The 23,369-nt window shown below is 51.8% G+C and overlaps 1 protein-coding gene across 1 annotated transcript; it reads right to left on the reverse strand.

The window, feature by feature from the left end:
* Positions 1 to 6,079: 6,079 nt before the first annotated feature.
* On the reverse strand, positions 6,080 to 21,792 carry TOP1MT (DNA topoisomerase I mitochondrial). The gene is made up of 14 exons (XM_044274582.1): positions 21,651 to 21,792; positions 21,127 to 21,242; positions 20,394 to 20,515; positions 20,025 to 20,147; positions 19,150 to 19,337; positions 18,836 to 18,980; positions 17,268 to 17,411; positions 16,977 to 17,162; positions 9,139 to 9,207; positions 8,946 to 9,060; positions 8,616 to 8,743; positions 7,626 to 7,720; positions 6,764 to 6,913; positions 6,080 to 6,481 (listed from the first exon to the last, which is right to left on the reverse strand). Exons 1-14 carry the CDS (start codon positions 21,776 to 21,778, stop codon positions 6,379 to 6,381), a joined length of 1,812 nt encoding a protein of 603 aa, XP_044130517.1. The 5' UTR covers positions 21,779 to 21,792; the 3' UTR covers positions 6,080 to 6,378.
* Between the last annotated feature and the right edge of the window lie 1,577 nt (positions 21,793 to 23,369).

Here is a 23,369-nt window from a genome sequence, read left to right on the forward strand (position 1 = left end):
CAGGCGGACACCAAAATGACTTCTTTTTCATGTCCGTGGATCCTCCAAAAATCAAGGAAGACCCACGGACGAAAAAACGGTCACGGATCACGGACCTACAGACCCCGTTTTTGCGGACCGTGAAAAAATACTGTCGTGTGCATGAGGCCTAAGTCTGATATGTGAACTCTTAACGTGTTTGAGCGTAAGCCTTTTTCAAAGCCGGACTGCAGGAAACCTAGAACTGCTTGGACTTCTGTGAAGAAGTTTTTTCCTGGATGCACCAACAGCAAAATTTATTCCACACCTTACGATAAATTTTAGAAGTTACATCTTTTCTGCTGGCTGCCATAGTGTTAATGGTGGCTTCTGATAGGCCCTTAGCTCTCAAAATCATCCTTTCAGGTTCCAGGCCGTTAGGTGTAACCTTTCTATCTGGGGATGGTAGATCGGACCCGGAGATAGTAGATCCTGTTGCCAAGGAAGGATCCATGGGCTCTGTATTGAAAGAATTTTCAGTAACGGAAACCATGTTTTTTTTGGCCATAGAGGGGCTATTAGTATCACATGAGCCCTGTCTAGCCAAATCTTTTTTAGGACCCTGGGAATTAATTGAAAAGGGGGAGGCATATGCTAGTTGAAAAGCCCATTTTTGGGACAGTGCATCTACCCCTATGTTTCCATCTAACGGCTGAAGCGAAAAGATCTACTCCCCACAATTTCGTGATTTGGAGAAAGACGTGTCTTTCTAGGCTCCAATCTGTTGTTTTTCAGGAAGTTCTGCTTAAAAAGTCTGCTTCTATGTTTAGGACCCTTTTAAATGGATTGATGATAGGGATCTTAATTGAATCTCCACCCAGGAGAATATTTTTTCTGTTAGTTTGCTCAATGCTAAACTTCTTGTCCCACCTTGATGGTTCAGATAAGCAACTACTGTTGTATTGGTTCCAACACTCTAAAATCCATTGTTGCAGGATGCGGGTGTGGAACTGAGCCCATCTTACAGCCGTGATGCATGAGGTCAGAGAGCCCAGTAGTTTCATGGCCTCTCTGATCGTACATACAGGTTGATTTTGGAATTTTGCTGCCTTTTCGCTTATCCCCATTACCTTCTGGTCAGTAAGAACTGTCTCTTGGTGGATCGTATCTAGACGAACCCCTAGGAAGGTTAGGTTCTGGGATGGGCAAGGATTTGACTTCTTCCAATTTATTAGCCACCCTGTACGGTACAGAGTTTGGAAAGTCAAAAACAGGATTGTTTTTGAGATCTGTCTCCGAATTGCCTACGATCAACAGGTCGTCTAAGTAAGGGAATATTAGGATATTTCGTCTTCTTAAGTGAGCCACTACCTCCAACATTACTTTGGTAAATACCCTTGGTGCGGATGTAATTCCAAATGGGAGTACATGAAACTGGAAATGGCATAGTCTTCTTCCCAAGAAAACCGCTATGCGGAGAAACTTTTGGGATTCCTCGCAAATTGGGATATGGAAATAAGCGTCCTTTAGGTCGATAGATGCTAAAAAATCTCCTCCTTTTAATAGGTTTATTATGGACCTTATTGTTTCCATTTTGAACCGGACTTGTTTTATGGATTTGTTTAATTTTTTTTAAGTTTATTATTAGTCGAGAGTTTTCGTCAGGTTTTCTTACCAGAAAAACGGTTGAATAATAACCTTTCCTCTGTTGAGAAAGAGGAACCGGGACAATGGCCTTTTGGGCCAACAAATCCCGAATCCCCCTTTCCAAATTTTTCTGTAACGCAGCTGATCTTTGGATGGGGGTTAACCTGAATATATTTGGGGGGGGGGGGGGGGGGGGAGGAAGGCGAAAGGTAATATTGTAACCTTTTGAAATGATGTTTAACACCCAGGGATTTATTGTGATATCTTCCCATTCCTTTAAGAACAGCCTCAGTCTTCCTCCTACCTCTCTGGCGTCATTGTTTATTGGAATCTGTATTTCTTGGGGTAAATAAGAACCCTCTGTTACCACTTTTTGGATTTTTTCATTTTGACCAAGGAGTGTCCCTAAAAGGTTCTCTTGGCCTGGAAAGAACTCCCTTTTTTAGTCCTACGATTTTATTTGTATCTTTGGGAAATGATTTTTTTGAGTCCGCGGCCTTCTCTAAAATGGATTCAAGATCTTGGCCGAACAGTAGGTCCCCATGAAATGGCAAACTACAAAGCCTTGTTTTTGAACCGGTAGCACCGGACCAGGATTTTAACCAGAGAGCTCTCCTAGCTACAACTGCTAGGCCCAAGGACTTGGCGACCATTCTGACTGACTCTGCCGTGGAGTCTGACAGGAAATCAACTGCTTTCACTAGTAGGAAAGGAGTCTTTTAAAGTATCATACGAGGCTCCTTCTTTCAGGAGAACCTCTAACTGTAGCAGCCACTGTTTTAAAGACCTGGATACAGATGTGGCCGCCAGATTAGGCTTGAATAGCGCTGTGCTAGCCTCCCAGACTTTTTTGAGAACTTGATCAGTTTTTTTTGTCCATGGGATCCTTTAAGGTCCCCATATCTTCGAATGGGAGAGCATTAGCCCCTGTCACTAGTTTGGATAAGGATACATCCACTTTGGGGCAAGTTGTTAATAGGGCCTCGTCTTCTTTACAGAATGGGAGGCGACGTTTCATTGTTTTTGGGCCAAATAGTTTTTTTATCTGGGGATTTCCATTCCCTTTTGATTAGTTCCATCATGTTTTTATGGACCGGAAACACCCTCTTTTTTCCTCTGTTCTAGACCGCTATACATTTGGTCCTGGACGGACCTCTGCACTTTCTCGTCTGAGAGCCCCATAGTAGCCCTAATGGCTTTTACTAACTCCTTCATGTCCTCACAGGAAAAAAGAACGTTTTTATACTTTGAATCGGACCCGGAAGAGATTTCGGAATCTTCATCCTCCGAAGCAGACTCAGGTTCTGAGTCAGAGGATGGCACGGAGATGCTTAATTTAGGATCTCCGTGTTTAGAGCTAGAAGTCCCAGGAGTAACGACCGGACTTTCTGCCATAGCAGATCTCATTTCTTCACTTATTACATCTCGCAGCTTCTCTCTAATTGCAAGTCCTTCACCATATTAGAGGAACATTTTTTGCAAAGTTTTTTGTTATAAGCGTCGGGCAATTTAGCTGAACACATCACACACTCTTTAGTTTTTGGACTAGCTTTTTTTCTGAGCTATATCCTTATCACTGCATTCATACAGGGAGAGCCATAGAGGGGGGGAGATGAGAGGCACATACTGGGGTTAGCAAGGTAATAGAACCAGCACTCACCCACCCCCAGGACCTTAACTTACAATAGAGGGTTCCTGACAGGTTTCCATCTGGCCAGGTTGTTAGGACATGTTGCAGCAACACTCTACAAATATACCCCCTAAATACTCACCTGCAGACCTCAGATCAGTGGGCGACTTCCGCCATGACCGGCGTGCAGATTTGCTGCTCTGACCCCCACCATGTGCGTTCCACAGGCCGGAAGTTCCAGTTGGAACGCACGTGAACCGCATAGGACTTCCAGTGGCGTTCTTCGCGAGAGCCGAAGCTATCGGATCGCAAAGCGGAGCTGCTAGACAGACCGGAGGGACTCCCTAAGTGTCCGGTCGCACATGGACCTCCACGCCATGCGGGAGGTAAGGAGCAGGGGTCCTGCCAGTCTTTACAGCCCCACAATACACAACTAGGGCACGGGGGCTATCTGCTTCCCTCATGTGCTTAGGCATTTCTTTTCTTCTTATCGCCTCTGCCGGCCTGTAACAGAAACGGGCTCATAGCATGTGCCATGAGGATGATCCATCTCCTACCTGGAGGGACAGGAAGACACTGAGGAAGCTGGAGGAGGGTCTAATTTATTCTTCCTGTCCCTACCTGGTTGGAGGCGGTCATCTCATGGTATGCCGTCATGGAGGATGAAAGGGAAAAAAAGTTTTTTTGAGCATCAGTTATTAGATGGGAGAAAAAGTCCTGTGTGCAAAAATTACCGACGTTTGACAGAACTGACAAAAAATTATGCAAACAGAGAATCTACCAAAATAACGGACCAGGCTTTTTTTTTTTTGCTGTTCTTTTGAAAGAAAGGAAAGCTAATCGCAGATGTGAACCCGCCACTAGCCAAAGTCTGGTTACTGGAACAGCATCCAAAGCCGTATTGCAGATTGCTGAGGAAAAACTGCCGCATGATCAGAGGGGATCCTCATCAGACTTGCACTTTTCTCTGAGAAGAGCCATCACCTTAAAAACAGGGTGTCTGGAGGGGAAGAGAGGCCATTGGGGTGTCATCAGTGGGGTCATCTGGAACCCCAAATGACCCTTAGGTCAGGTCAACACAAGTGCATTAGGCATCCATTTTTTGCTGCATTCACAAGGCGGATGTCACCTCTGCAAAGTCCACCGTGGCCTCGCTTGCTGTTTAGCCCCCACTGAATGCAGCTGAACCGCAAACGAACACCCCCGTGGCTTCTGGCGGTGTCCATCCAGACACACTTGTCCCTTCTTGGCGTGTTCGAAGATTTAAAACTGCCGGCGGTGCAAACTGCAGCTCTGCCCGCTGCTGAACACAATGGGTTACGGACCCGAAGCCAAAATCCCATTGGAATAAACCGCAGTATGAACGGTCCTTTAAGTTCCGAACACGCAGCACTGCAGGGATTCTAGGACAGGGTCCCTCTGGGGCGTTACTCCAGCAGTCGGGGCAGTTCACACATCTGAAATACAGACATAACCCATCAATGATACATGTGTGTGTACCTGGCAAAGCGGGCACCAACATTGTGGTGCACCGGCCGACCGTCTACGCAGGGAACCAGGGTGGGCCCATCCACTCTGAGCAACGCATTTCAGACAAATTGTGGCTGTGAAAATACATCGGCAGCTCTGAAACGCGTTGCCCGGGAGTGTTTTTCCATTACCTGTTTAGTTCTATGGCTTCAATCGTACCCAGACGTGAAATCATCGATTATGGATTTTAAACAGTTTTTGAAATAAAGTGGAACTTCTAAGAAATGGCGCTGTAAATCCCCGATGAGTGGACGCATCGATAAAGCTTCATGACAGACGACAGTAGATACAGAGCGTCTCATCCTCCGTCATGAAGACTGAGGCAGCGACGCACACACGGGACGCTCTTACTCATATTTCTTGTAAATTTTTCAAATACCCCGTTCTGAATGTCACAGGCTGGACATAATAACTTGCTTGCAAGTTATTTTTTTATTCTCAACGTGACAATCCGTACACGATAAGCTGACAAATTTGCTGTGTAGACTAAGGCAGCCTCCGCACAGTCACTTCACTTCATTTATTGAGTGGGGCCAGCGGAGTCATCTCATTAGAAGGCGGGGTCAGCACAGAGTGGGGGGAGGAGCCTGGAGACCTGCAAATTTTGACTAATGGAATATCTTGACACATGATCTGCATCGACAACCTCAGAAATACACAAATACATTTACTTTATTTCTGTTTGGCCTTCGTCATATGAAAGGTAACAAGAAATTTAAATTAAATAAATTAAAGTAATGGCTTTCTGAATAGAAACATAATAACACTTCACCTGCGGAAAAAGAAATGCATCTCTCACTTCAGTATGAAACGTATGAAGTGAGCTCCGAAACCAGAAACAAAATGGCACAAAAATCCCTGAGACTCAGGAGTGTGGCCCTCCAAACGATCCGCCAGCAATTACAAGCCCCTGTGCTTCTGGGAAAGCTGGGTGCCTACAGGGCAGGGGTCACACAGCTTTTCCAGCTAACAGAACAGTAATCCTGCCTAGTTATACAGAAAGAGCCGAGGCTGCAGAACTGTATACTTGGGCCTCCTGCACGCGATCGTACATGTCCCGTTGCCGTATTGCGGACCGCAGTTGCGGATCCGCAATACACGGGCCCTGTTCCGTGTGCATTCCGCATCACGGATGCGAAGCCATTCACTTCAATGGGTCTGCAAATCAGGAAATGTGGAATGGTGCGGAACGGAACCCTACGGAGTGCTTCCATGGGGTTTCGTCTAGTACTTGCGTTCCGCAAAAAGATAGGACATGTCCTATCTTTTTGCAGAACGGGCGGATTGCGGACCCATTAAAGTGAATGGGTCCGCGATCCGCTACCCCAGTCGTGTTCGTGCATTGCGACCCGTAATTTAAGTTCGTGTGCAGGGGGCCTTAGGCAGATTTGCCGGTCTGGATTCTAGGAAAGCTGGGTGACAACCATTGGGGAGGAGCTATAAGTGCATAGTTGTCACCCAGCTTATCCAGAAACAACCCGAGGACGAACTTCCTCACAAAGGACTTAGGACTTCACATGCTGGCTCTTTCGCCTGGTGATGATACCGGGTCCAGCTCCTGGACGACACCCCAGCTGGGTCCTGACATCATGGAGGCAGAGTCCGGGGTGACATTAAAACTCAAAGTCTTCATTGGTCATGTCAATGGCCCAGGCAAACTTATCTCTCTGCGTCTTGTTGTAAATCTTCTCGATGGGTACGCCATACTTCTTACACCTGCAGCGGGAGGAACAAGGAGGAGCGTGAGACTACGACATGCAGCACCTGCCAAGTACCACGACCCAGGCCCCGGGGTAAACGTCATCTGTACACAGTCATGGCTTGTACACCTGGGTACAGATCGCCCCCTAGTGGTATCACAGATTATGTGTAAGTGAGCAGAACGAGGCTATGTACTAAAGTAATCCTGCACCCGCTTTCTACAGAGACTCAACTGCAACAATATGAAGACCAACTCCAACCACTGGGGGCAGAGAACCCGTCCAAGGACCCTCTTACCAGGCCACAGTTATCCTGGGGTCCAGATAGTTCAGCTTAGACGTGCCCAGAGCAATTTGCTTGTTTTCTTCCTTGTCTGTGGCCTGAAGCTTCAGTTTCATGAGCTGCTCCTCCAGCCGCTCGCACTGCTTCTTCTTTTTCTCCATCTCCCTGAAAATAGAGGCGTTAGTAGGTGCCAGCGCTAAAACTCCTCACCTGTACAACTCTATTCACATCCAGAGCTGCATGCACAAATCTGCTGTCCAAGCCTTACTCTCCAGCCACTCCCAGATATGCAATTACAAGTCTTATACTCACATCCGGAGCTGCGTTCACAATTCTGTCATTACATCGTATCTTATACAGCAGTCGTATGCAGAGCTGTAGGAACAATTCTGTCACTATACCCTGTTCTGTACTCCCGTCACACAAGAGGGGACAGTCCGATTGGGACTACAGCTCTGGATGTGACTGGCACATTATATGACACTTAATCAGAAGAGTAAATGCTGCACTGGATGTAGCAGACGGGATTATAAAAGCAGAATTGTGAATGCAGCTCTGGCTGAAAGACCAAAATAAATGCACTCGCCCTTTGATAATTATGATTGATTACGTATTGCACTCTAGTCACACTCAGAGCTGCAGTCCTAATTCTGCTGCTTGCTACGATAACCGTGCACATAAGATACTAACCAGCTCTGGATCTAACTAGGGAATGTGATGTAGCGTCAGATGTGTAAAGAACTGGGGAGAATGTCTCTCCACCATATGTTGTATTCTGGGGAAGCCACAGACGACATAGCGGCAGCAGGAGAGCTGCAGTACATCTGGGCAGAGGATAAGCGGCGGGAGAAGCGACACACACAACATCAAGCCTTACTTCTGGTTCCGGTCATTCTTGTGAGCTTTGTAGTCAGCTTTAGCCTTTTTCAGCTCCTTCTTGGCATCTTTTAGCTGCTGCTCCTTTGCATCAATCTACAAAGTTCAACAATTAGTCCCCCAAATAAGTGAACCCCACATTTAGCCGCGGAGGCTACATATTCACCTCTGAAGCCATGTTTCATACACTGAATTATTCTATACTTTGAATCTTCCATTGTTGTAAAACTACAAAAGCCAGCATGCCCTGGAGTTGTAGTTCAACCTTCTACACAAAAGAAAACTGAAGTCACTTTGTAAATATTGGTGGTGGCCGCTCTGGGGTCTGACAATTTAGGGATCTCCTCTAGGGTCTATATTAATTTTGAAGTCTGTTCTGGGGTCCGAATTAATTTTGGGATCTGGTCTGGGTGTCGGAAATGACTTGTGTGTCCACCATGGGGGTCTGAATACATTTTGGGTTGTTCTCTGGGGTCTGAAACAATGTATCCGTCTGCTTTCGGGGTCTGGTCTGAGGTCTCAATCTTGATGACTGAAATGGTTTGTCTGCTCTGCGGGGTCTGAAGTCTAGGGGCAGATGTTGATCGTGTCTAGTATTAGCGTTCCCCCCCCTCACTTCAAAAAGATGAAAATTACTCTCACCGGTAATTGGATTTTCCCTTAGCCTCCACAACGGCACATCCTGGAGGCTACCCGCCTCTTCCGGGACAGGAAAACAACAATGCTACGGGATCCTTCCCCCTGAAGGAGCCCTCCGGAAAAACCGTCGCTCTCCACCTGCCTTCTGAGAGGCAGGAAAACAACTGGTGAAGGTAAAGAGGAGGGTCTTTTATACGTTGATCTTCGTTGTTTTCCTGTCCGGGAAGAGGTGGATACCTTCCAGGAAGTGCCGCTGGGGAGGCTTGTGGGGCTTCCTGAGAAGATTTTTTTCCAGATGTTACCAAATGCTAAAAATCTGGACCAGCAGCACAATCATCACTGAGCTCTGTACCTTTGCTTGAAGATTTTGCATTGATTTTTCGAATGTTTTCGGTGGCGCCCTCTGGTGGTTACACAGAAGTGCTACAGCTCGATTTGCACGGTTATAAGAAAGAATCTTTGCTGGTACGCTGTCATCCTCTGGAAGATGAAACAGACCGTTGTATCAGTGCCAGAGACCTCGTCCCTCACTGGCCACCACAGTAACTAAAGGATCGTGAGGGCTCCCCAACTCGTAAAGAAGCTGCCGGAAACCTCCATCACCACCAGGAGTGGAACCAAATGGAAAGCGAGGATCCCTCCTGTCTGATCGGTGCCCCTTACCCATGTACGGGGCACATACCATTGGTGAGCTCCTTCAGCTGGTTCTGCAGCGTGATTGAGGCGTTGTAGGTCCTGAACACTTTGGCGGTGAGTCCGTCCATCAGGTCCTGGAGGTGCTTGTTAACGATGCTGGTCTGGAGACAAACAATAGATTAGGAGATTGAGGTGAAGCCTGGTGGGTGCAGTGGCTGCTGCCGATCGCGTACACTCACATTCAGCCGGTCAAACAGGTCGTCATCCGGGTTCTTATTCTCTAAGAACAGCTTTAGGTTCTTGAAGACCTGAGGAGACAAGAGAATCGATATCAAACCAAACGCAGGTCCTTACAGCACCTCACACCTCCTTTCCATACGTTGTCCTTTGGAGCTGGCCTTATATCTTCATAAAAAGGAGATTTTTGTATAACTTACCAGTTAAATCTCTTTCTCGCTCTTCCTTGGGGGACACAGACCTTGGGGTATAGCTCAGCTCCCTAGGAGGCGTGACACTAAGTAAAACTGTTAAGCCCCTCCTCCATCAGCTATACCCTCAGCCTGGAGATAGAGGCTACCAGTTGCGTGTCCAAGTAGTGAAAGGAAACAACCAACACTGCAAACAACAGCCAACAACCCAACGGGGCGCCAGCCAAAACCCTAGAACCAAACACAGAAGGGTGGGTGCTGTGTCCCCCAAGGAAGAGCGAGAAAGAGATTTAACTGGTAAGTTATACAAAAATCTCCTTTTCTCGCCCATTTTCCTTGGGGGACACAGACCTTGGGACGTTCAAGAGCAGTCCAAGAAGGGAGGGACCATAACCCAAGGCGGACCACCGGAGCATCAGGAAACCGCAGCCTGCAAGACCAGGCGGCCCAAAGCAGCATCCGCCGACGCGTGCGTATGCACCCTATAGAACCTGGTGAAAGTGTGCAAAGAGGACCAAGTGGCCGCTTTGCACAACTGCTCAGCCGAGGCTCGATGCCTCTGCGCCCAGGAAGCCCCGACTGCTCTGGTGGAATGAGCAGTGACGCCGAAAGGCGGAGCCCTACCCTTGGCTCGATAAGCCTCAGACACCGCCAGTTTAATGAACCGGGCAATGGCCACCTTGGAGACCGCCAAACCCTTGCGCGAACCCTCCGGGACCACAAACAGGGAATCCGTGCGCCGGAAGGATCCGGTGACCTCCAAGTAAATCCTCAATGCCCTGACCACATCCAGACGGTGCAGTTCCCGTTCTCTGGAGTGGGAAGGAGAGGGACAGAGCGACGGAAGGACGATGTCCTCATTGATGTGAAAGGCGGAGACCACCTTTGGCAGGAAAGCCGGGACTGGTCGGAGCACAACCTTATCCTGGTGGAAGATCAGGAAAGGTTCGGAACAAGAAAGAGCCGCCAACTCAGACACCCGCCGGAGAGACGTGATGGCCACAAGAAAGATGACCTTGCAGGACAGAAGGCGAAGGGAGACCTCCCGCAAGGGCTCGAAGGGGGCAGATTGAAGCGCCGAGAGCACCACATTCAGGTCCCAGGAAGGAACCGGAGGGCGATACGGTGGAACAGAGTGAGCCACCCCTTGCAAAAAGGTCTTAATCGGCCCCAGAGGGGCCAGGGGACGCTGGAGAAGAATAGACAGCGCCGAAATCTGTCCCTTCAGAGAACTGAGGCCCAGCCCCAGGTCCAGGCCCGACTGGAGGAAGGACAGGATCGTGGGAAGAGAAAACCGGAGAGGTGGGACGCTCCGGGACTCACAGAACCCCAGATAGGACCTCCAAACCCGATAGTAGATCCTCGAAGATACGGGTTTACGAGCACGGATCATGGTGCGGACAACGTCCGCGGAGAAACCCCGTCGCGTTAAGACGGCGGTCTCAACAGCCACGCCGTCAAACGTAGCGAGCCTAAATGCTCGTGGAAGATCGGACCTTGAGAGAGAAGGTCCTCCCTGGAGGGCAGTGGCCACGGAACGTCTGCCAACAGCAACATTAGGTCGGCGTACCAGGACCGACGGGGCCAATCCGGGGCGATCAGAATCGCGGGAACGCCCTCTGCCGCGATCCTCCGAAGAACCCGTGGCAGGAGGGGAAGAGGAGGAAAGATGTACAGAAGGGAGAATTGGCACCACGGAAGGACAAGCGCGTCGGCGCCGTAAGCCTCCGGGTCCCGTGCCCTGGATACGTATAGGGGAACCTTGCGGTTGAATTTGGAGGCCATGAGGTCCACGTCGGGGCGACCCCAGCGAAGACAAAGGGCCTCGAACACCTCTGGGTGCAGGGACCATTCTCCCGGATCGATGGTGGACCGGCTGAGGAAATCTGCCGCCCAGTTGTCTACCCCCGGGATGTAAATCGCAGACAAGGCTGGCACGTGCGTCTCCGCCCAGAGGAGAATGAGGGACACCTCTTGCATCGCCGCAGCGCTGCGGGTGCCTCCCTGATGGTTTATGTACGCCACCGCCGTGGCATTGTCCGATTGGATCCGAACAGGGCGGCCCCTCAGTAGATGGGTCCAGTGTCTGAGGGACAAAAGAACTGCCCTCAGCTCCAGAATGTTGATCGGAAGTCTGGACTCCGATAGAGACCAAACGCCCTGGACGGATCGGGGAGGGAAAACCCCCCCCCACCCCCGTAAGCTGGCGTCGGTGGTAATCACCAGCCAGTTCAGTGGAAGGAAGGACCTCCCCCTCAGAGGGAGATGCAACCACCAGTTGAGGGAAGCCCGAGCCAGGGGAGGCAGAAGGAAGGTCCTGTCCAGACTCCTCGGTGATTTGTCCCAGGCCGACAGAATCGCCCTCTGAAAGGTGCGGGAATGGAATTGTGCGAACGGCACTGCCTCAAAACAGGCAACCATCTTCCCCAGCAACCGCATGCCGGATCTGAGGGAAGGCCGGTGATGACGGAGAAGGCTGCGAACCGACCCGCGAAGGGCCAGACGCTTGTCCGACGGAAGACGGACCTCTGCCAGTTCCGTATCCAGGAGCATCCCCAGGAAGATCAGCCGTCTGGAGGGGGTAAGGGAAGACTTGGGGTGGTTGATAATCCAACCAAACCGCGTCAGGGTCTCCAGAGTGAGATCCACACTGCCGGATGCCTGTGAAAGGGAGGGCGCCTTGACCAAGATGTCGTCCAAGTACGGAAGAAGAAAAACACTTCTTGAACGTAGAAGGGCCAAGACAGGGGCCAGGACCTTGGTGAACACCCGAGGAGCCGTTGCTAGACCAAAGGGAAGGGCAACGAACTGGAAGTGATCGTCCCCCACCGCGAAGCGTAGGAAGCGGTGATGACATGGAGCAACCGGAACGTGGAGGTATGCATCCTGAACGTCGATGGAGGCCATGAAATCCCCCTTTTCCAGGGAGGCCACTGCGGACCGGAGAGACTCCATCCGGAATCTCTGCAGGCGGAGGAAGCGGTTCAGGCGCTTCAGGTCCAAGATCGGTCGCACCGAGCCTTCCTTTTTGGGGATCACGAAGAGGTTCGAGTAGAACCCCCTGAACCTTTCCGTCGGAGGCACCGGGGCGATGACACCCTTGTCCATGAGTGAGCGAACGGCCGCGAAGAAAGAGGCCGCTCGTACGGGGTCCCGCGGAGGACGGGACCGGAAGAAACGGTCTGGCGGAATGGCCGTAAATTCGATCTTGTACCCGCAAGATACAATCTCGAGCGCCCATGCATCTGAGATGTGGTTCCGCCAAACGTTCCTGAAAAGGAGAAGGCGGCCCCCCACCCGGGTGGGTGGGGGCGCACCTTCAGGCAGAGGGCTGCTGGCCTGTGGTAGCCCGTGCAGGCTGGGTCTTGCGCCAGGTAGGTTGCGCCCGAAAAAACGGCTTCTTGCGTCTATCCTGGGTTGGGCCAGAGGAAGAAGAACCGGCCCCGGGTCTAGATCCGGAGGGCTTACGAAAGGACCGAAAACGGGACGAACCCGCGCGACCCCGTGGGGCGCCCTTTGGCCTGGACTGGGGAAGGAGAGTACTTTTCCCACCCGTGGCCTCTGATATAAGCTCGTCCAGGCGGGTCCCGAACAAGCGGGAACCCGTGAACGGTAGACCGGCCAAGGAGCGTTTGGAAGCGGCGTCCGCCGCCCAAACCTTCAGCCAGAGTTCCCTCCTGACAGAAACCGCCAGGGCAGAGGAACGGGCAATGAGGGCCCCCGCATCCAGGGAGGCCTCACAAATAAATTTTCCAGCCTGGATAATTAGCTGGGCTAAGGAACGGAGGTCCTGAACAGGAACGTCCGACCCCAACTCCTGCTCCAGCTGCAAACCCCATTCAGAGACCGCTTTGCCAACCCAGGCGGAGGCAAAAACCGGTCTAAGGGCTGAACCAGAGGCAGAAAATATTGCCTTGGAAAGGGATTCCGTCCGACGGTCCTCAGCGGACTGGAGGGAAGATCCGTCCTGTACAGGAATAGCAGTGCTTTTGGACAGGCGAGCCACAGGAGGATCCACCTTGGGCGGAGATGTCCAGGTGGTCACAGACTCCGCCGGAAAGGGATAACAAATGTCCAGCTTTTTTGGTGTAACAAAGCGGACGTTTGGCCGAGTCCAAGCCTTGGATACCACAGAAGAAAAATCTGCATGTATGGGAAAGACCTTGGAGGCCTGTCTGGGTCGGAGAAAGGACACGCCGGCCTGTTCAGAGCTGGGGGGGGTCATCGTGTATCTGAAAGGTATCGCGGATACTAGTGATAAGATGCCCCACCGCGGATGACAATTTTGACGGAAGCTCTGAGTCCATGTCCACATCCGAATCCGCCAGTTCTCCCTCAGAAGGCGTATCCCTTTGAGAGGATAGGCTTGACTGAGCTCGCACGCATGGCGGAGAGAGCGAAACATCAGGAGAAGATGTGCGCTCAACCCTTGAACGTTTCTGAGTACGCCGGGCCCTGGAAGATTCACTGGGAGGCAGGGAATCAGTGGGGGCGGCAGAAACGGCATTCCCAGCAGGTGCGACAGGGATTTCGGCAGTCTGCGGGAGAGGCGGTCTATCCACGAGACGGCCCACCACGTGTGTAAGGCTCTCCACCGCCAGAGACAGAGACCTAGCCCAGTCAGGGGGTTCAGAAACAACAGGGGGCACAGCAGAAAGCGGGCCCTGCACCGGGGCCTGACATGCAAGGCAATGCGGCTCAGATTGCCCACTTGGAAAAAGTGCCTTGCAGGCGGTACAGGCGTGGTACCAGGGTTTGGGGGCACCCGTGGGATCAGACATGCTGACAAGTGGTCGTACCTTGATACAGGGACAAGGGATTGCAGCGGCTATGACCAGTGGGGTTAGGAGAGGGTTAACAGCCCTACCAGTGCCTCAGAAGAACGTCAGGTCAGATCCCTAGGAGCGAAGGTCCAGATCAGCAGCCGCGAGGCAGCCAGAAAACCAGCGTGCGTCCCCAGCGATGCACCGGTGTCTCCCACGTGTCTCCACTTCAGTCCGGAGTGAGGAAGCGCGGCAAGCTTGAGCAGAGACGCGGGAACAAGCTCCGCCCCCTCCACGCTTGAATGTTTCATAACGAAACTCCGCCCCCATGACGCGCGCGCGCGCAAAAACACCCGCACCCCGTGCTGCCCGAGATTCCCAGGCATATGTTGTCAAAGAAGGGCCCGCAGGCCCCAAAAACGCGGTGGTATAACCGGACGTCGGAAGGTAAGGTGGTCACCTGACCCCCGTCCCGCCGAACCGAACCGCCGATGCCGGGCCTAAGCCCCGCCCCCTCGATCACGGTACGGAGCGGGCGGCGGCGGGGAGGTAGTAAGAAGCAGGGGCTATCTTAAGCGTAAGATCGGGAGGTACATGAAAAGCAGGCAGATGGGGAGATCCCACAGAGCGCTCTGAGAAGCGCAGGAAACGGCCGACCACGGGTGCCCCCCCCCCCCGAATCCAGTGCAACAGGGACAGGGAATGGGCTGGAAAAGCCATCTTACCTGTCTTCACCCTCATTTCCTTCCAGCAGGGTCGCCCCTTCAGCCCCTGGCACCGCAGTGGCAGGAAGCTGGAAGAGGGGCTTGGCGTGCGGGCGACCCCCTAGCTGGCGGGATGTAGGGGAGCCGGTGCTGCCCAGATCCTCCTATTGCTTCAGTGGGGGAGGCAGCAGCGCAAATACGTTGGCACTGGTGCAGCTCAACCCCGGGAGAACAGAGAGGTCCAATGCGTCTCTGGTATCCCTAGGAAAAAACAAAAATAAAATAACAAAATTAGAGAAAAAATTAAAACAAGGAGAAAACAGCCCTGCAGTAGCAGGGGGTGTCTTGCCTCCTTGGACACTAAGCTAAAATTGGTAGCCTCTATCTCCAGGCTGAGGGTATAGCTGATGGAGGAGGGGCTTAACAGTTTTACTTAGTGTCACGCCTCCTAGGGAGCTGAGCTATACCCCAAGGTCTGTGTCCCCCAAGGAAAATGGGCGAGAAATCAACCTTTGTCCATATGGCAAGGAAGCATTAAAGGTGCCCAGGAACACCCCCATCGAGTGCCCAGACCTGCCCCCCCCCCCCCTACAGAGCGCTGCTCTGCTCCTACACTACACCCCCAGCAGCAGAGACCACAACCCTGCCCCCCCTACAGAGCGCTGCTCCGCTCATACACTACACCCCCAGCAGCAGAGACAACCCTGCCCCCCTACAGAGCACTGCTACGCTCATACACTACACCCCCAGCAGCAGAGACGACAACCCTGCCCCCCCTACAGAGCGCTGCTCTGCTCCTACACTACACCCCCATCGAGTGCCCAGACCTGCCCCCCCCCTACAGAGTGCTGCTCCGCTCATACACTACACCCCCAGCAGCAGAGACAACCCTGCCCCCCCTACAGAGCACTGCTACGCTCATACACTACACCCCCAGCAGCAGAGACCACAACCCTGCCCCCCCTACAGAGCGCTGCTCCGCTCATACACTACACACCCAGCAGCAGACGACAACCCTGCCCCCCTACAGAGCGCTGCTCCGCTCATACACTACACCCCCAGCAGCAGAGACAACCCTGCCCCCCCTACAGAGCGCTGCTCCGCTCATACATTACACCCCCAGCAGCAGAGACGACAACCCTGCCCCCCCTACAGAGCGCTGCTCCGCTCATACACTACACCCCCAGCAGAAGAGACCACAACCCTGCCCCCCCCTACAGAGAACTGCTCCGCTCATACACTACACCCCCAGCAGCAGAGACCACAACCCTGCCCCCCCCTACAGAGCGCTGCTCCGCTCATACACTACACCCCCAGCAGCAGAGACCACAACCCTGCCCCCCCTACAGAGCGCTGCTCCGCTCATACACTACACCCCCAGCAGCAGAGACAACCCTGCCCCCCCCCTACAGAGCGCTGCTCCGCTCATACACTACACCCCCAGCAACAGAGACAACCCTGCCCCCCCTACAGAGCGCTGCTCCGCTCATACACTACACCCCCAGCAACAGAGACGACAACCCTGAAAGCAATCGTTTACATCCACTGACAGAAAACCTGTAACGACCTGATACTTTTCACAGCAGAGGGTTTGTTTTTATGCATCTGTCTGGACACGAAAAGCCTATAAGGGTACTTTCACACTTGCGGCAGAGGATTCGTCAAAACGTATGCCAACTGATGGATCAGATCCTGATCCGCCTGACAAATGCATTGAAATGCCGGATCCGTCTCTCCGGTGTCATCCGGAAACACAGATCCAGCATTAATTTTTTTTTCACATTTTTTTCCGGTCTGAGCATGCGCAGACCGCAAAAACAGATCAGTTTGGCCGGAACACTCGGGGCCGGATCTGGCATTAACACATTTCAATGCAAGTGTAGGATAAGATAAAACGGCAGCATGCTGCGGTATTACCTCCGTCCTGATCAGTCAAAAAGACTGACCTGAAGACGTCCTGATGCATCCTGGACGGATCGCTCTCCATTCAGAATGCATGGGGATAAAACTGATCAGTTCTTTTCCGGTATTGAGCCCCTAGGACGGAACTCTGTGCCGGAATACAATAACGCTAGTGTGACAGTGCCCTGATTAAACATGTTACAGTGTAACAAATCTGTGCTGCTGACACATTCATTTCACAGAGGATTGTCTAAGCTTCCCTGACCGTGGCGGCCATTACCTCCTTCTCGACAGGGACCTTGTTGTAATATCGGATTGAATCTTTTCCCAAGAAGTCGAACTCCACCACATACTGCTGGCCGTCCATCTCCGGAAACAGCTTGATGTGCTCCACCCTCAGGGAGCAGCAGCCCACCGTGTCTGCCGTCTCGCCCTCCTCCTTCTCATTGCCCGCCCTGAGAGCCAGCTGAAAAGGGAAGATCACAGTCAGACACTATGTCCTCCGCACCTTCCCCGAGAACACCCCCCCCCCCAGAAGGTGACATTGGCCTCATCACGTATCACTCGGTACCTTATCAATAAAGTACAGCGCCACCGCTCTCTGCCGCTTCTTCATCTCGCGGGATTTCCAGTCCAGACGATACTGAGATCGGATCTGATCGACCACATTCTTCAGACGGCGCGCGGTCTCGTACTTCTGCCAGTCCTTCTCCCCCTGACACACAGAAACAGAAGAACTACAGCGCAGGTAGAAGACTGGATGTGCGCCCACTGCCGATGTGCGCTCTTAGGGCAGCCATTACTTGAACCTAATAAGTCCTGCATGGATGGCCTAGGGGGCCCGGGGACAAGTGTTTGGCTCCTGCGATAACATGCATGTGGGTCTCTTTACCACAGTCAAAAGAGACCCCAGCATGGTCAATTTGGTCACTGGGGATCCCTGAATAGTCTTCCCAGAGACCCAGAAAGGACTGTCTGTACAATACGCCCGCTGTTAGGGCACATTAACCTGCCCCGGCCTGCGTCATAGTGACACAGAGGAGAATATATTCATAAGCAGGAGTGCGCCATTCCTCTTTTATTCCTTCCAGAAGTTTATAATTGAATTGCCAGCACTCGGCAATAAAGGTCCATCTGGGGGCGTATCCTTGCACAGTCTGATGGAATTGTCATACTGATCAAGGAGACCCCCCCAACTGGTAACACCCAGGTGGACCTTTATTGCAGGCTGCTAGCAACTCATTCACCAACTTCTAGTAGGAATAAGAGAGGAATGGTACAATCAAACCACTGGGACCACCATAGATTCAGAGAACGGGTGTCCCGATCCCCTGTCTGGAGCTGAAGGTCAAGCATGCAACTGCTGGAGATGGATGCACACAGCTCGCACCTACCCCAGCAGTCATAAGGGTACAGTCACACGACCGTATTTATGGGTCCACATCCGTTCCGCAATTGTGCAAAAACAGATACGGACCCATTCATTGCAATCGGGCTGCAAAAGATGAGGACACCACACCGAGCGCTGTCAGTAGCCGTACTTCCCTTCTGTGGCCCCACAAAAAAGATAGAACATGTCCTATTGTGGGCAAGAATAGGCACTGCTATCACAGGGCCACAAAAATGTTGAACGCACACGGCCGGTATCCAGAAAAAAAACATATGGTCGTGTGAATGTACCCTAAGGAAGGAATGGGGCGGCAGGGCGCATGGTCAGCTTGCTGGGGGACATCCCAGTGATCGGCCCAACACCAATCAGCTAGTTATGTCTAGTCCTGCGGATAGGGGCTAACTTTGAAACTTGGCACAACCCCTAAGGCAGCACTGGTGAAATGATGTCAGACCGAGCTGCTGTATGAAATCTTCCAGGGTGCGGAGTACTGGATAAATACCTAACAATACCCCCATCATTAGTGCAGCTATTGCTGGGCATCCTGGGCACTGAACCCTGCCAGGATGGGATGTCTTGTAGCTGTTACGGCAACCATTTTGGGGTACACAGGACTTACCTTTTTTTTCCCCCCCTTGAATAATTCTGGCACTGTTCAGGCTCACCACGGGTACGAATATTACAGCACAGGGTGGGAAGGGGTTAATAAGTTTACAGTGCAGACCACTGGTCAGTTCTGCATTTCTCACCTTCAGTTTGGAGCTTGGGTTTAGCATAATGTACTTGATGGATCCCTGAATGTTCTCCGTCCAGGACGCCAGCCAGGTGACCGTATTGTCAAAGCGCACTTCCTTCCACCTGTGACCGGGGGGAGGCTCCGGGACCTTGGAGTCCCTAAGAAGGCGAGGACAGAGCGGGTCACAGAGGTCAGTGCATACATACTGAGCTTCAAGCTCTATACCAGTGTTTTCCAACTTGCAACTCCCAGCATTACGTTCTGAGATGGCATGCTGGGTGTTGTAGTTCTGCCCCTGCTCAACCACTGCGGTAACACTCTACACACCTGCTGCAGTTTATGATGACGTCTTCCGGCCTTATCCTCAGCTTTAACATTCCCATTTTGGGGTGATCCCCGCGGCCTCGGAAGAGTCCCGGGGGCTCAATCTTGAAGTTCCCAATCTTCTCTCGATGTCCATCCAGAGTACAGAATCCATACTCCTCCTGAATCTTACTGGCCTCTACCTTCAATTTCTTGCAAAATTTAAAACAGAAAAGTAGGCAATTTATGGACAGAAGTTATGCAGGAGAAGTTGGGAGTTTCCACCATTTGGGCCACCTAAATGAATCTGACCCCTCGTCCTCAGGTTTTGAATCGCTACTGGTCACCAGTCAGAGGGTCCCATTTCTCCTGCTCCCCCCCCCCCCCATCCAACATGGAACATTTGGATTCAGCGATGGTCGACCATGTGTGCCGTTACTCAATACAAACCTTATGGGGCAGATACACCGAGCCCGGACGTCACACCGAGCCCGGACGTCACACCGAGCCCGGACGTCACACCGAGCCCGGACGTCACACCGAGCCCGGACGTCACACCGAGCCCGGACGTCACACCGAGCCCGGACGTCACACCGAGCCCGGACGTCACACCGAGCCCGGACGTCACACACTCCAGTCTAAAGTCCGTTGGCGCAAAATAAGCCAAATTCAAATCTACACCAGCTATAAAGAATGACTGGTATAAATTGTAATGGATCTGGAGGTGCCCTGGAGCGAACACCCCCCATTCCTACTATGCCCCACTCACTTTTCTCAACACTTTCTCATTACAAATTATTCTGCAAGTGTGGTGTGCGCCATAACCTGTGACAGGAGTGATAAATCCACCCGCGCTCTATGCAGCAGCGACCCCACTATCGTCCCCGTCCAGTCCTCACCTGCTTCTCCTCTTTGGGTAAAGCTTTGCGAGCCTCGTTCTTATCAAAGAAATACTTGTGTATCTCCGAGAAGTTACATTTCTCCAGGTGCTTTATAATCTTCCGCTCGTCTTTGGTCATTTGCTAAAAAAAAAAAAAGGAAAAAAGGTAATAACGAGATGTTGTGGGTTCAGATCTGTAGACGGGAGGCCGCGCTCTGATTTAGAGGTTTTCCATATTCTATAACCCACAATACAATATATATATTGCCTTGTGCAGTTCCTCAGCTGATTAGCAGGGCCTCCACACAACCGCCATACTGTGCAGAAGAGAACAACCCATGTCCACGTGGATGAGGCACAACAGGTACATACACATCAGGACACTTACAGTCCTCCAGTCCGTGAAGAAATTGTTCTGAAATATCTCCTTGCTAGTGTATTCGTGATCCAGCATCTTCCCGTAGAAGGTGGCGACCTCCTCGGCTGCCGGGCTCAGCTTCATCGGCTGTCCTAAATACAGAGAACCCAGTAATACTTGTGAGAAGGGGTTAAACTGCAGAGACCTCTGCAGCTGAACAAACTGCTTTAGACAGCAAAAATACAAAATGGCAAGGTATACCGGCCCGACGGAGGCCAGAAGGGCCCTCTTGGCCCCCATAGACACATCTGGAGTTACATGCAGCGCTCAAACACAATGTGAAAACCGCCTATGAGAATCATTAAAGGGGTTCTGCACTTTGTTTAAACTGATGATCTATCCTCTGGATCTGTTCGCTGAAATGGAGCTTAGCCCCAGCCCAGGCCAGTGAAACTGCGGCCCTCCAGCTGTTGCAAAACTACAACTCCCAGCATGCCCGAACAGCCTACAGGTAGCAGCCTACAGCAGGGCATTGTGGGAGTTGTAGTTTTACAACAGCTGGAGGGCCGCAGTTTGAGGACGCCTGCTCTATGTAATTTTATTCATGAACCAGGAAGCTCCAGATGAACAGAGTCTGACACCTACAGGCGAGTGCTGCTTGGTGTATTATGTGCATGAAGATGGCAGTAAGATGGCCATCAATGATGACTATCCTGGCACGAGGCACCAACCCCCTTATTGACCAGACCCCAGCCCTGCTTACCATCATAATAGAACGTCACGTCGTCTGGAAGCGGCTCGTATGGAGGCGCAAAGAACGGCCCTCGATGGTCCAGGAACTTCCATTTCACGCCGTCTTCGTGATTCTTCTCCTCCCACCTGAGATACAAGAACATCCGTTATAGGCAGAGCTTACTCGACCCAATCAGATAATCGATTACCGGGACAGCAGGACAGAATATTTTTTAAAAAAGTCAAATTCAGTTCACTAAAGTAAAAAAAAAAAAAAAGTTAACCCCCTTTTTCGTGATATAATAGTCTGGTTTGGCTGCAACCATAATGTTGATTATTTACACCACATCAATGACAAACGTGATGATTTTTCCATTTCCCCCAAAATTAGCCAATGTGTTCAATGTACCCCCAAAATAGCACTAATAAAAATGACCCCCGTTTCACAGAACACAAGCCCTTGTACATCTACAGTGAGAGATACTGGTTGCTCCTTAGGTTAGTTATGGTAAACTTGAAGACTTGGGGGTAAGGGGCGCTGCTCCCTCCTCTCACCAGTGTCGGGCGGCCGGCTGGCAGCTCTTCACTTTCAGGGCGATCGCCGTCAGAAGCCTCCGTCCCGGCCGGGCAGAGCAGCGGGTCCTGAGCAGCACACACAGCAGTCTGCAGCCATTGCTGAACATGCCCCTCACACTGGTCTGCAGCACTCGCCCCTCCCCTGGGAGGAAACTTCCTGGAAAGCTAAAGGCATGCTGGGAAACGTAGTTTTAAGGCAGACACATAAGGTCAGTGTCCGATATACAGGCAGAAGGTTACAGGGCGCACACTGTACAGCGGGGATCAGGTCTGGGGGAGCTGCTCGCACATCCACATGTAATATGACGCCGTGCCCACGTGCCATGTAACAGACAGCTGTGATCATACGGGGTCCTGAGCGAGTGGTCTCATATCAGCCCATGGGAGACGGCGGCAGAACTCTGAAGCCACCAGGGCCGCAGCTGCGGACAAGAATAGAACATGTTCTATCTTTTGCGGAGCTGAGGACCGGAAGTTCGGGGCTGAAACCTGGAAGTTCGGGGCGCGCTCCGCAAATGCGAAAGTGGGGAGCACATAGTGTGCTCTCCGCTTGACGTCCGGGCCCATAGAGAATGAATGGGTCCGCACCCGTTCCGCAAAGTTGCGGAACGGGTGCGGACCCTTTTGCGGACGTGTGAATGGACCCTTATGCTGATGACCTAACCTCAGGATTGGTAATCAATAGCAGATCGGCGGTGGTCCAACACCTGGCACCCCCGCCGATCAGCTGTTTGAAGAGAAGGCAGCGCTCCATGAGAGTCCTGCTTCCTCTTCATTACACTGCCCATTGTCTCAGAAGCACTCGCTGCCTTCACCTGATGCAAGTACCTGTAATGATACTACTACGCCGCCACTACAGGGAAGACGTAATGAAGAGGAAGAAGCGTTCACACGGAGCAGCATCTCCTCTGCAAACAGCTGATCTGGGGGGTTCCAGGTGTAAGACCACCACCGATCTGATATTGGTGACCAATCCTGCAGACCCGCACAACCCCTTTAAGGTCCTTTTACATGGACTGATCATCAGGAATTAACTAAGCGTCCCTGATGTCGTCTTCCCCCCCCCCATTTCCCTCTCCCTCAAAAATAATCATTAGAGGTGTTCACATACATTATGGTTACACCAAAATGGCAGCAATAAGAACTACAACTCGTCCGCACACAGCTGCATTCAGGTGGTCACGGGCAAGAACGGGACTGGATCCCTTCAGAAGGAAAAGAATGGGGGATGATGGGTCTCCTATCCTACAAGGAAGGGATGACTGGACGTAAACGTTAGTTATGGATATTCTAGCATTTTACCATTGATGGCCTACCCCCTCAAGATATTGGTGGGGGTCTGACACCCCCCCCCCCCCCAGATCAGCGGTTTCAGAGAAGCTACAGCTCTGGTCGTAATGCAGTAGACGGAGCTGCTTACCATTCACGTCACAGGGCAGACGGGCGGACATGTTTGATGGCCAATCCTCCGGAAGTGAAGAGCCGTGGTGAAATCCTCGAATGTCCCTTTAAAGGGGTTTTCCCCACTAACATCCCCTAGCCACAGAACAGGTGATCGCTGGGGGTCTGACTGCTAGGACCCTCAGATCCTGGAGACCCCAATGTGCATGGAGCATTGGTGTTCATGTGTGACCACTGCTCTGGAGCGCCACAGATGTAAGTGGAGCCGTGGTCCCACATACAGGACACCGCTCCATT

The sequence above is a fragment of the Bufo gargarizans genome, unplaced genomic scaffold (assembly GCF_014858855.1).
Source record: "Bufo gargarizans isolate SCDJY-AF-19 unplaced genomic scaffold, ASM1485885v1 original_scaffold_1838_pilon, whole genome shotgun sequence".
Lineage (NCBI taxonomy): Eukaryota > Metazoa > Chordata > Amphibia > Anura > Bufonidae > Bufo > Bufo gargarizans.

Excerpts from the sequence above, each read along its gene's own strand:
- TOP1MT (XM_044274582.1), bottom strand. The coding sequence starts at position 21,778 with ATGTTCAGCAATGGCTGCAGACTGCTGTGTGTGCTGCTCAGGACCCGC. Across the intron at positions 9,208-16,976 it reads AGGTCCCTGTCGAGAAGGAG|GTCTTCAAGAACCTAAAGCT; the intron begins GTAATGGCCGCC and ends TTGTCTCCTCAG. Across the intron at positions 7,721-8,615 it reads TGCAAAATCTTCAAGCAAAG|ATTGATGCAAAGGAGCAGCA; the intron begins GTACAGAGCTCA and ends TGAACTTTGTAG.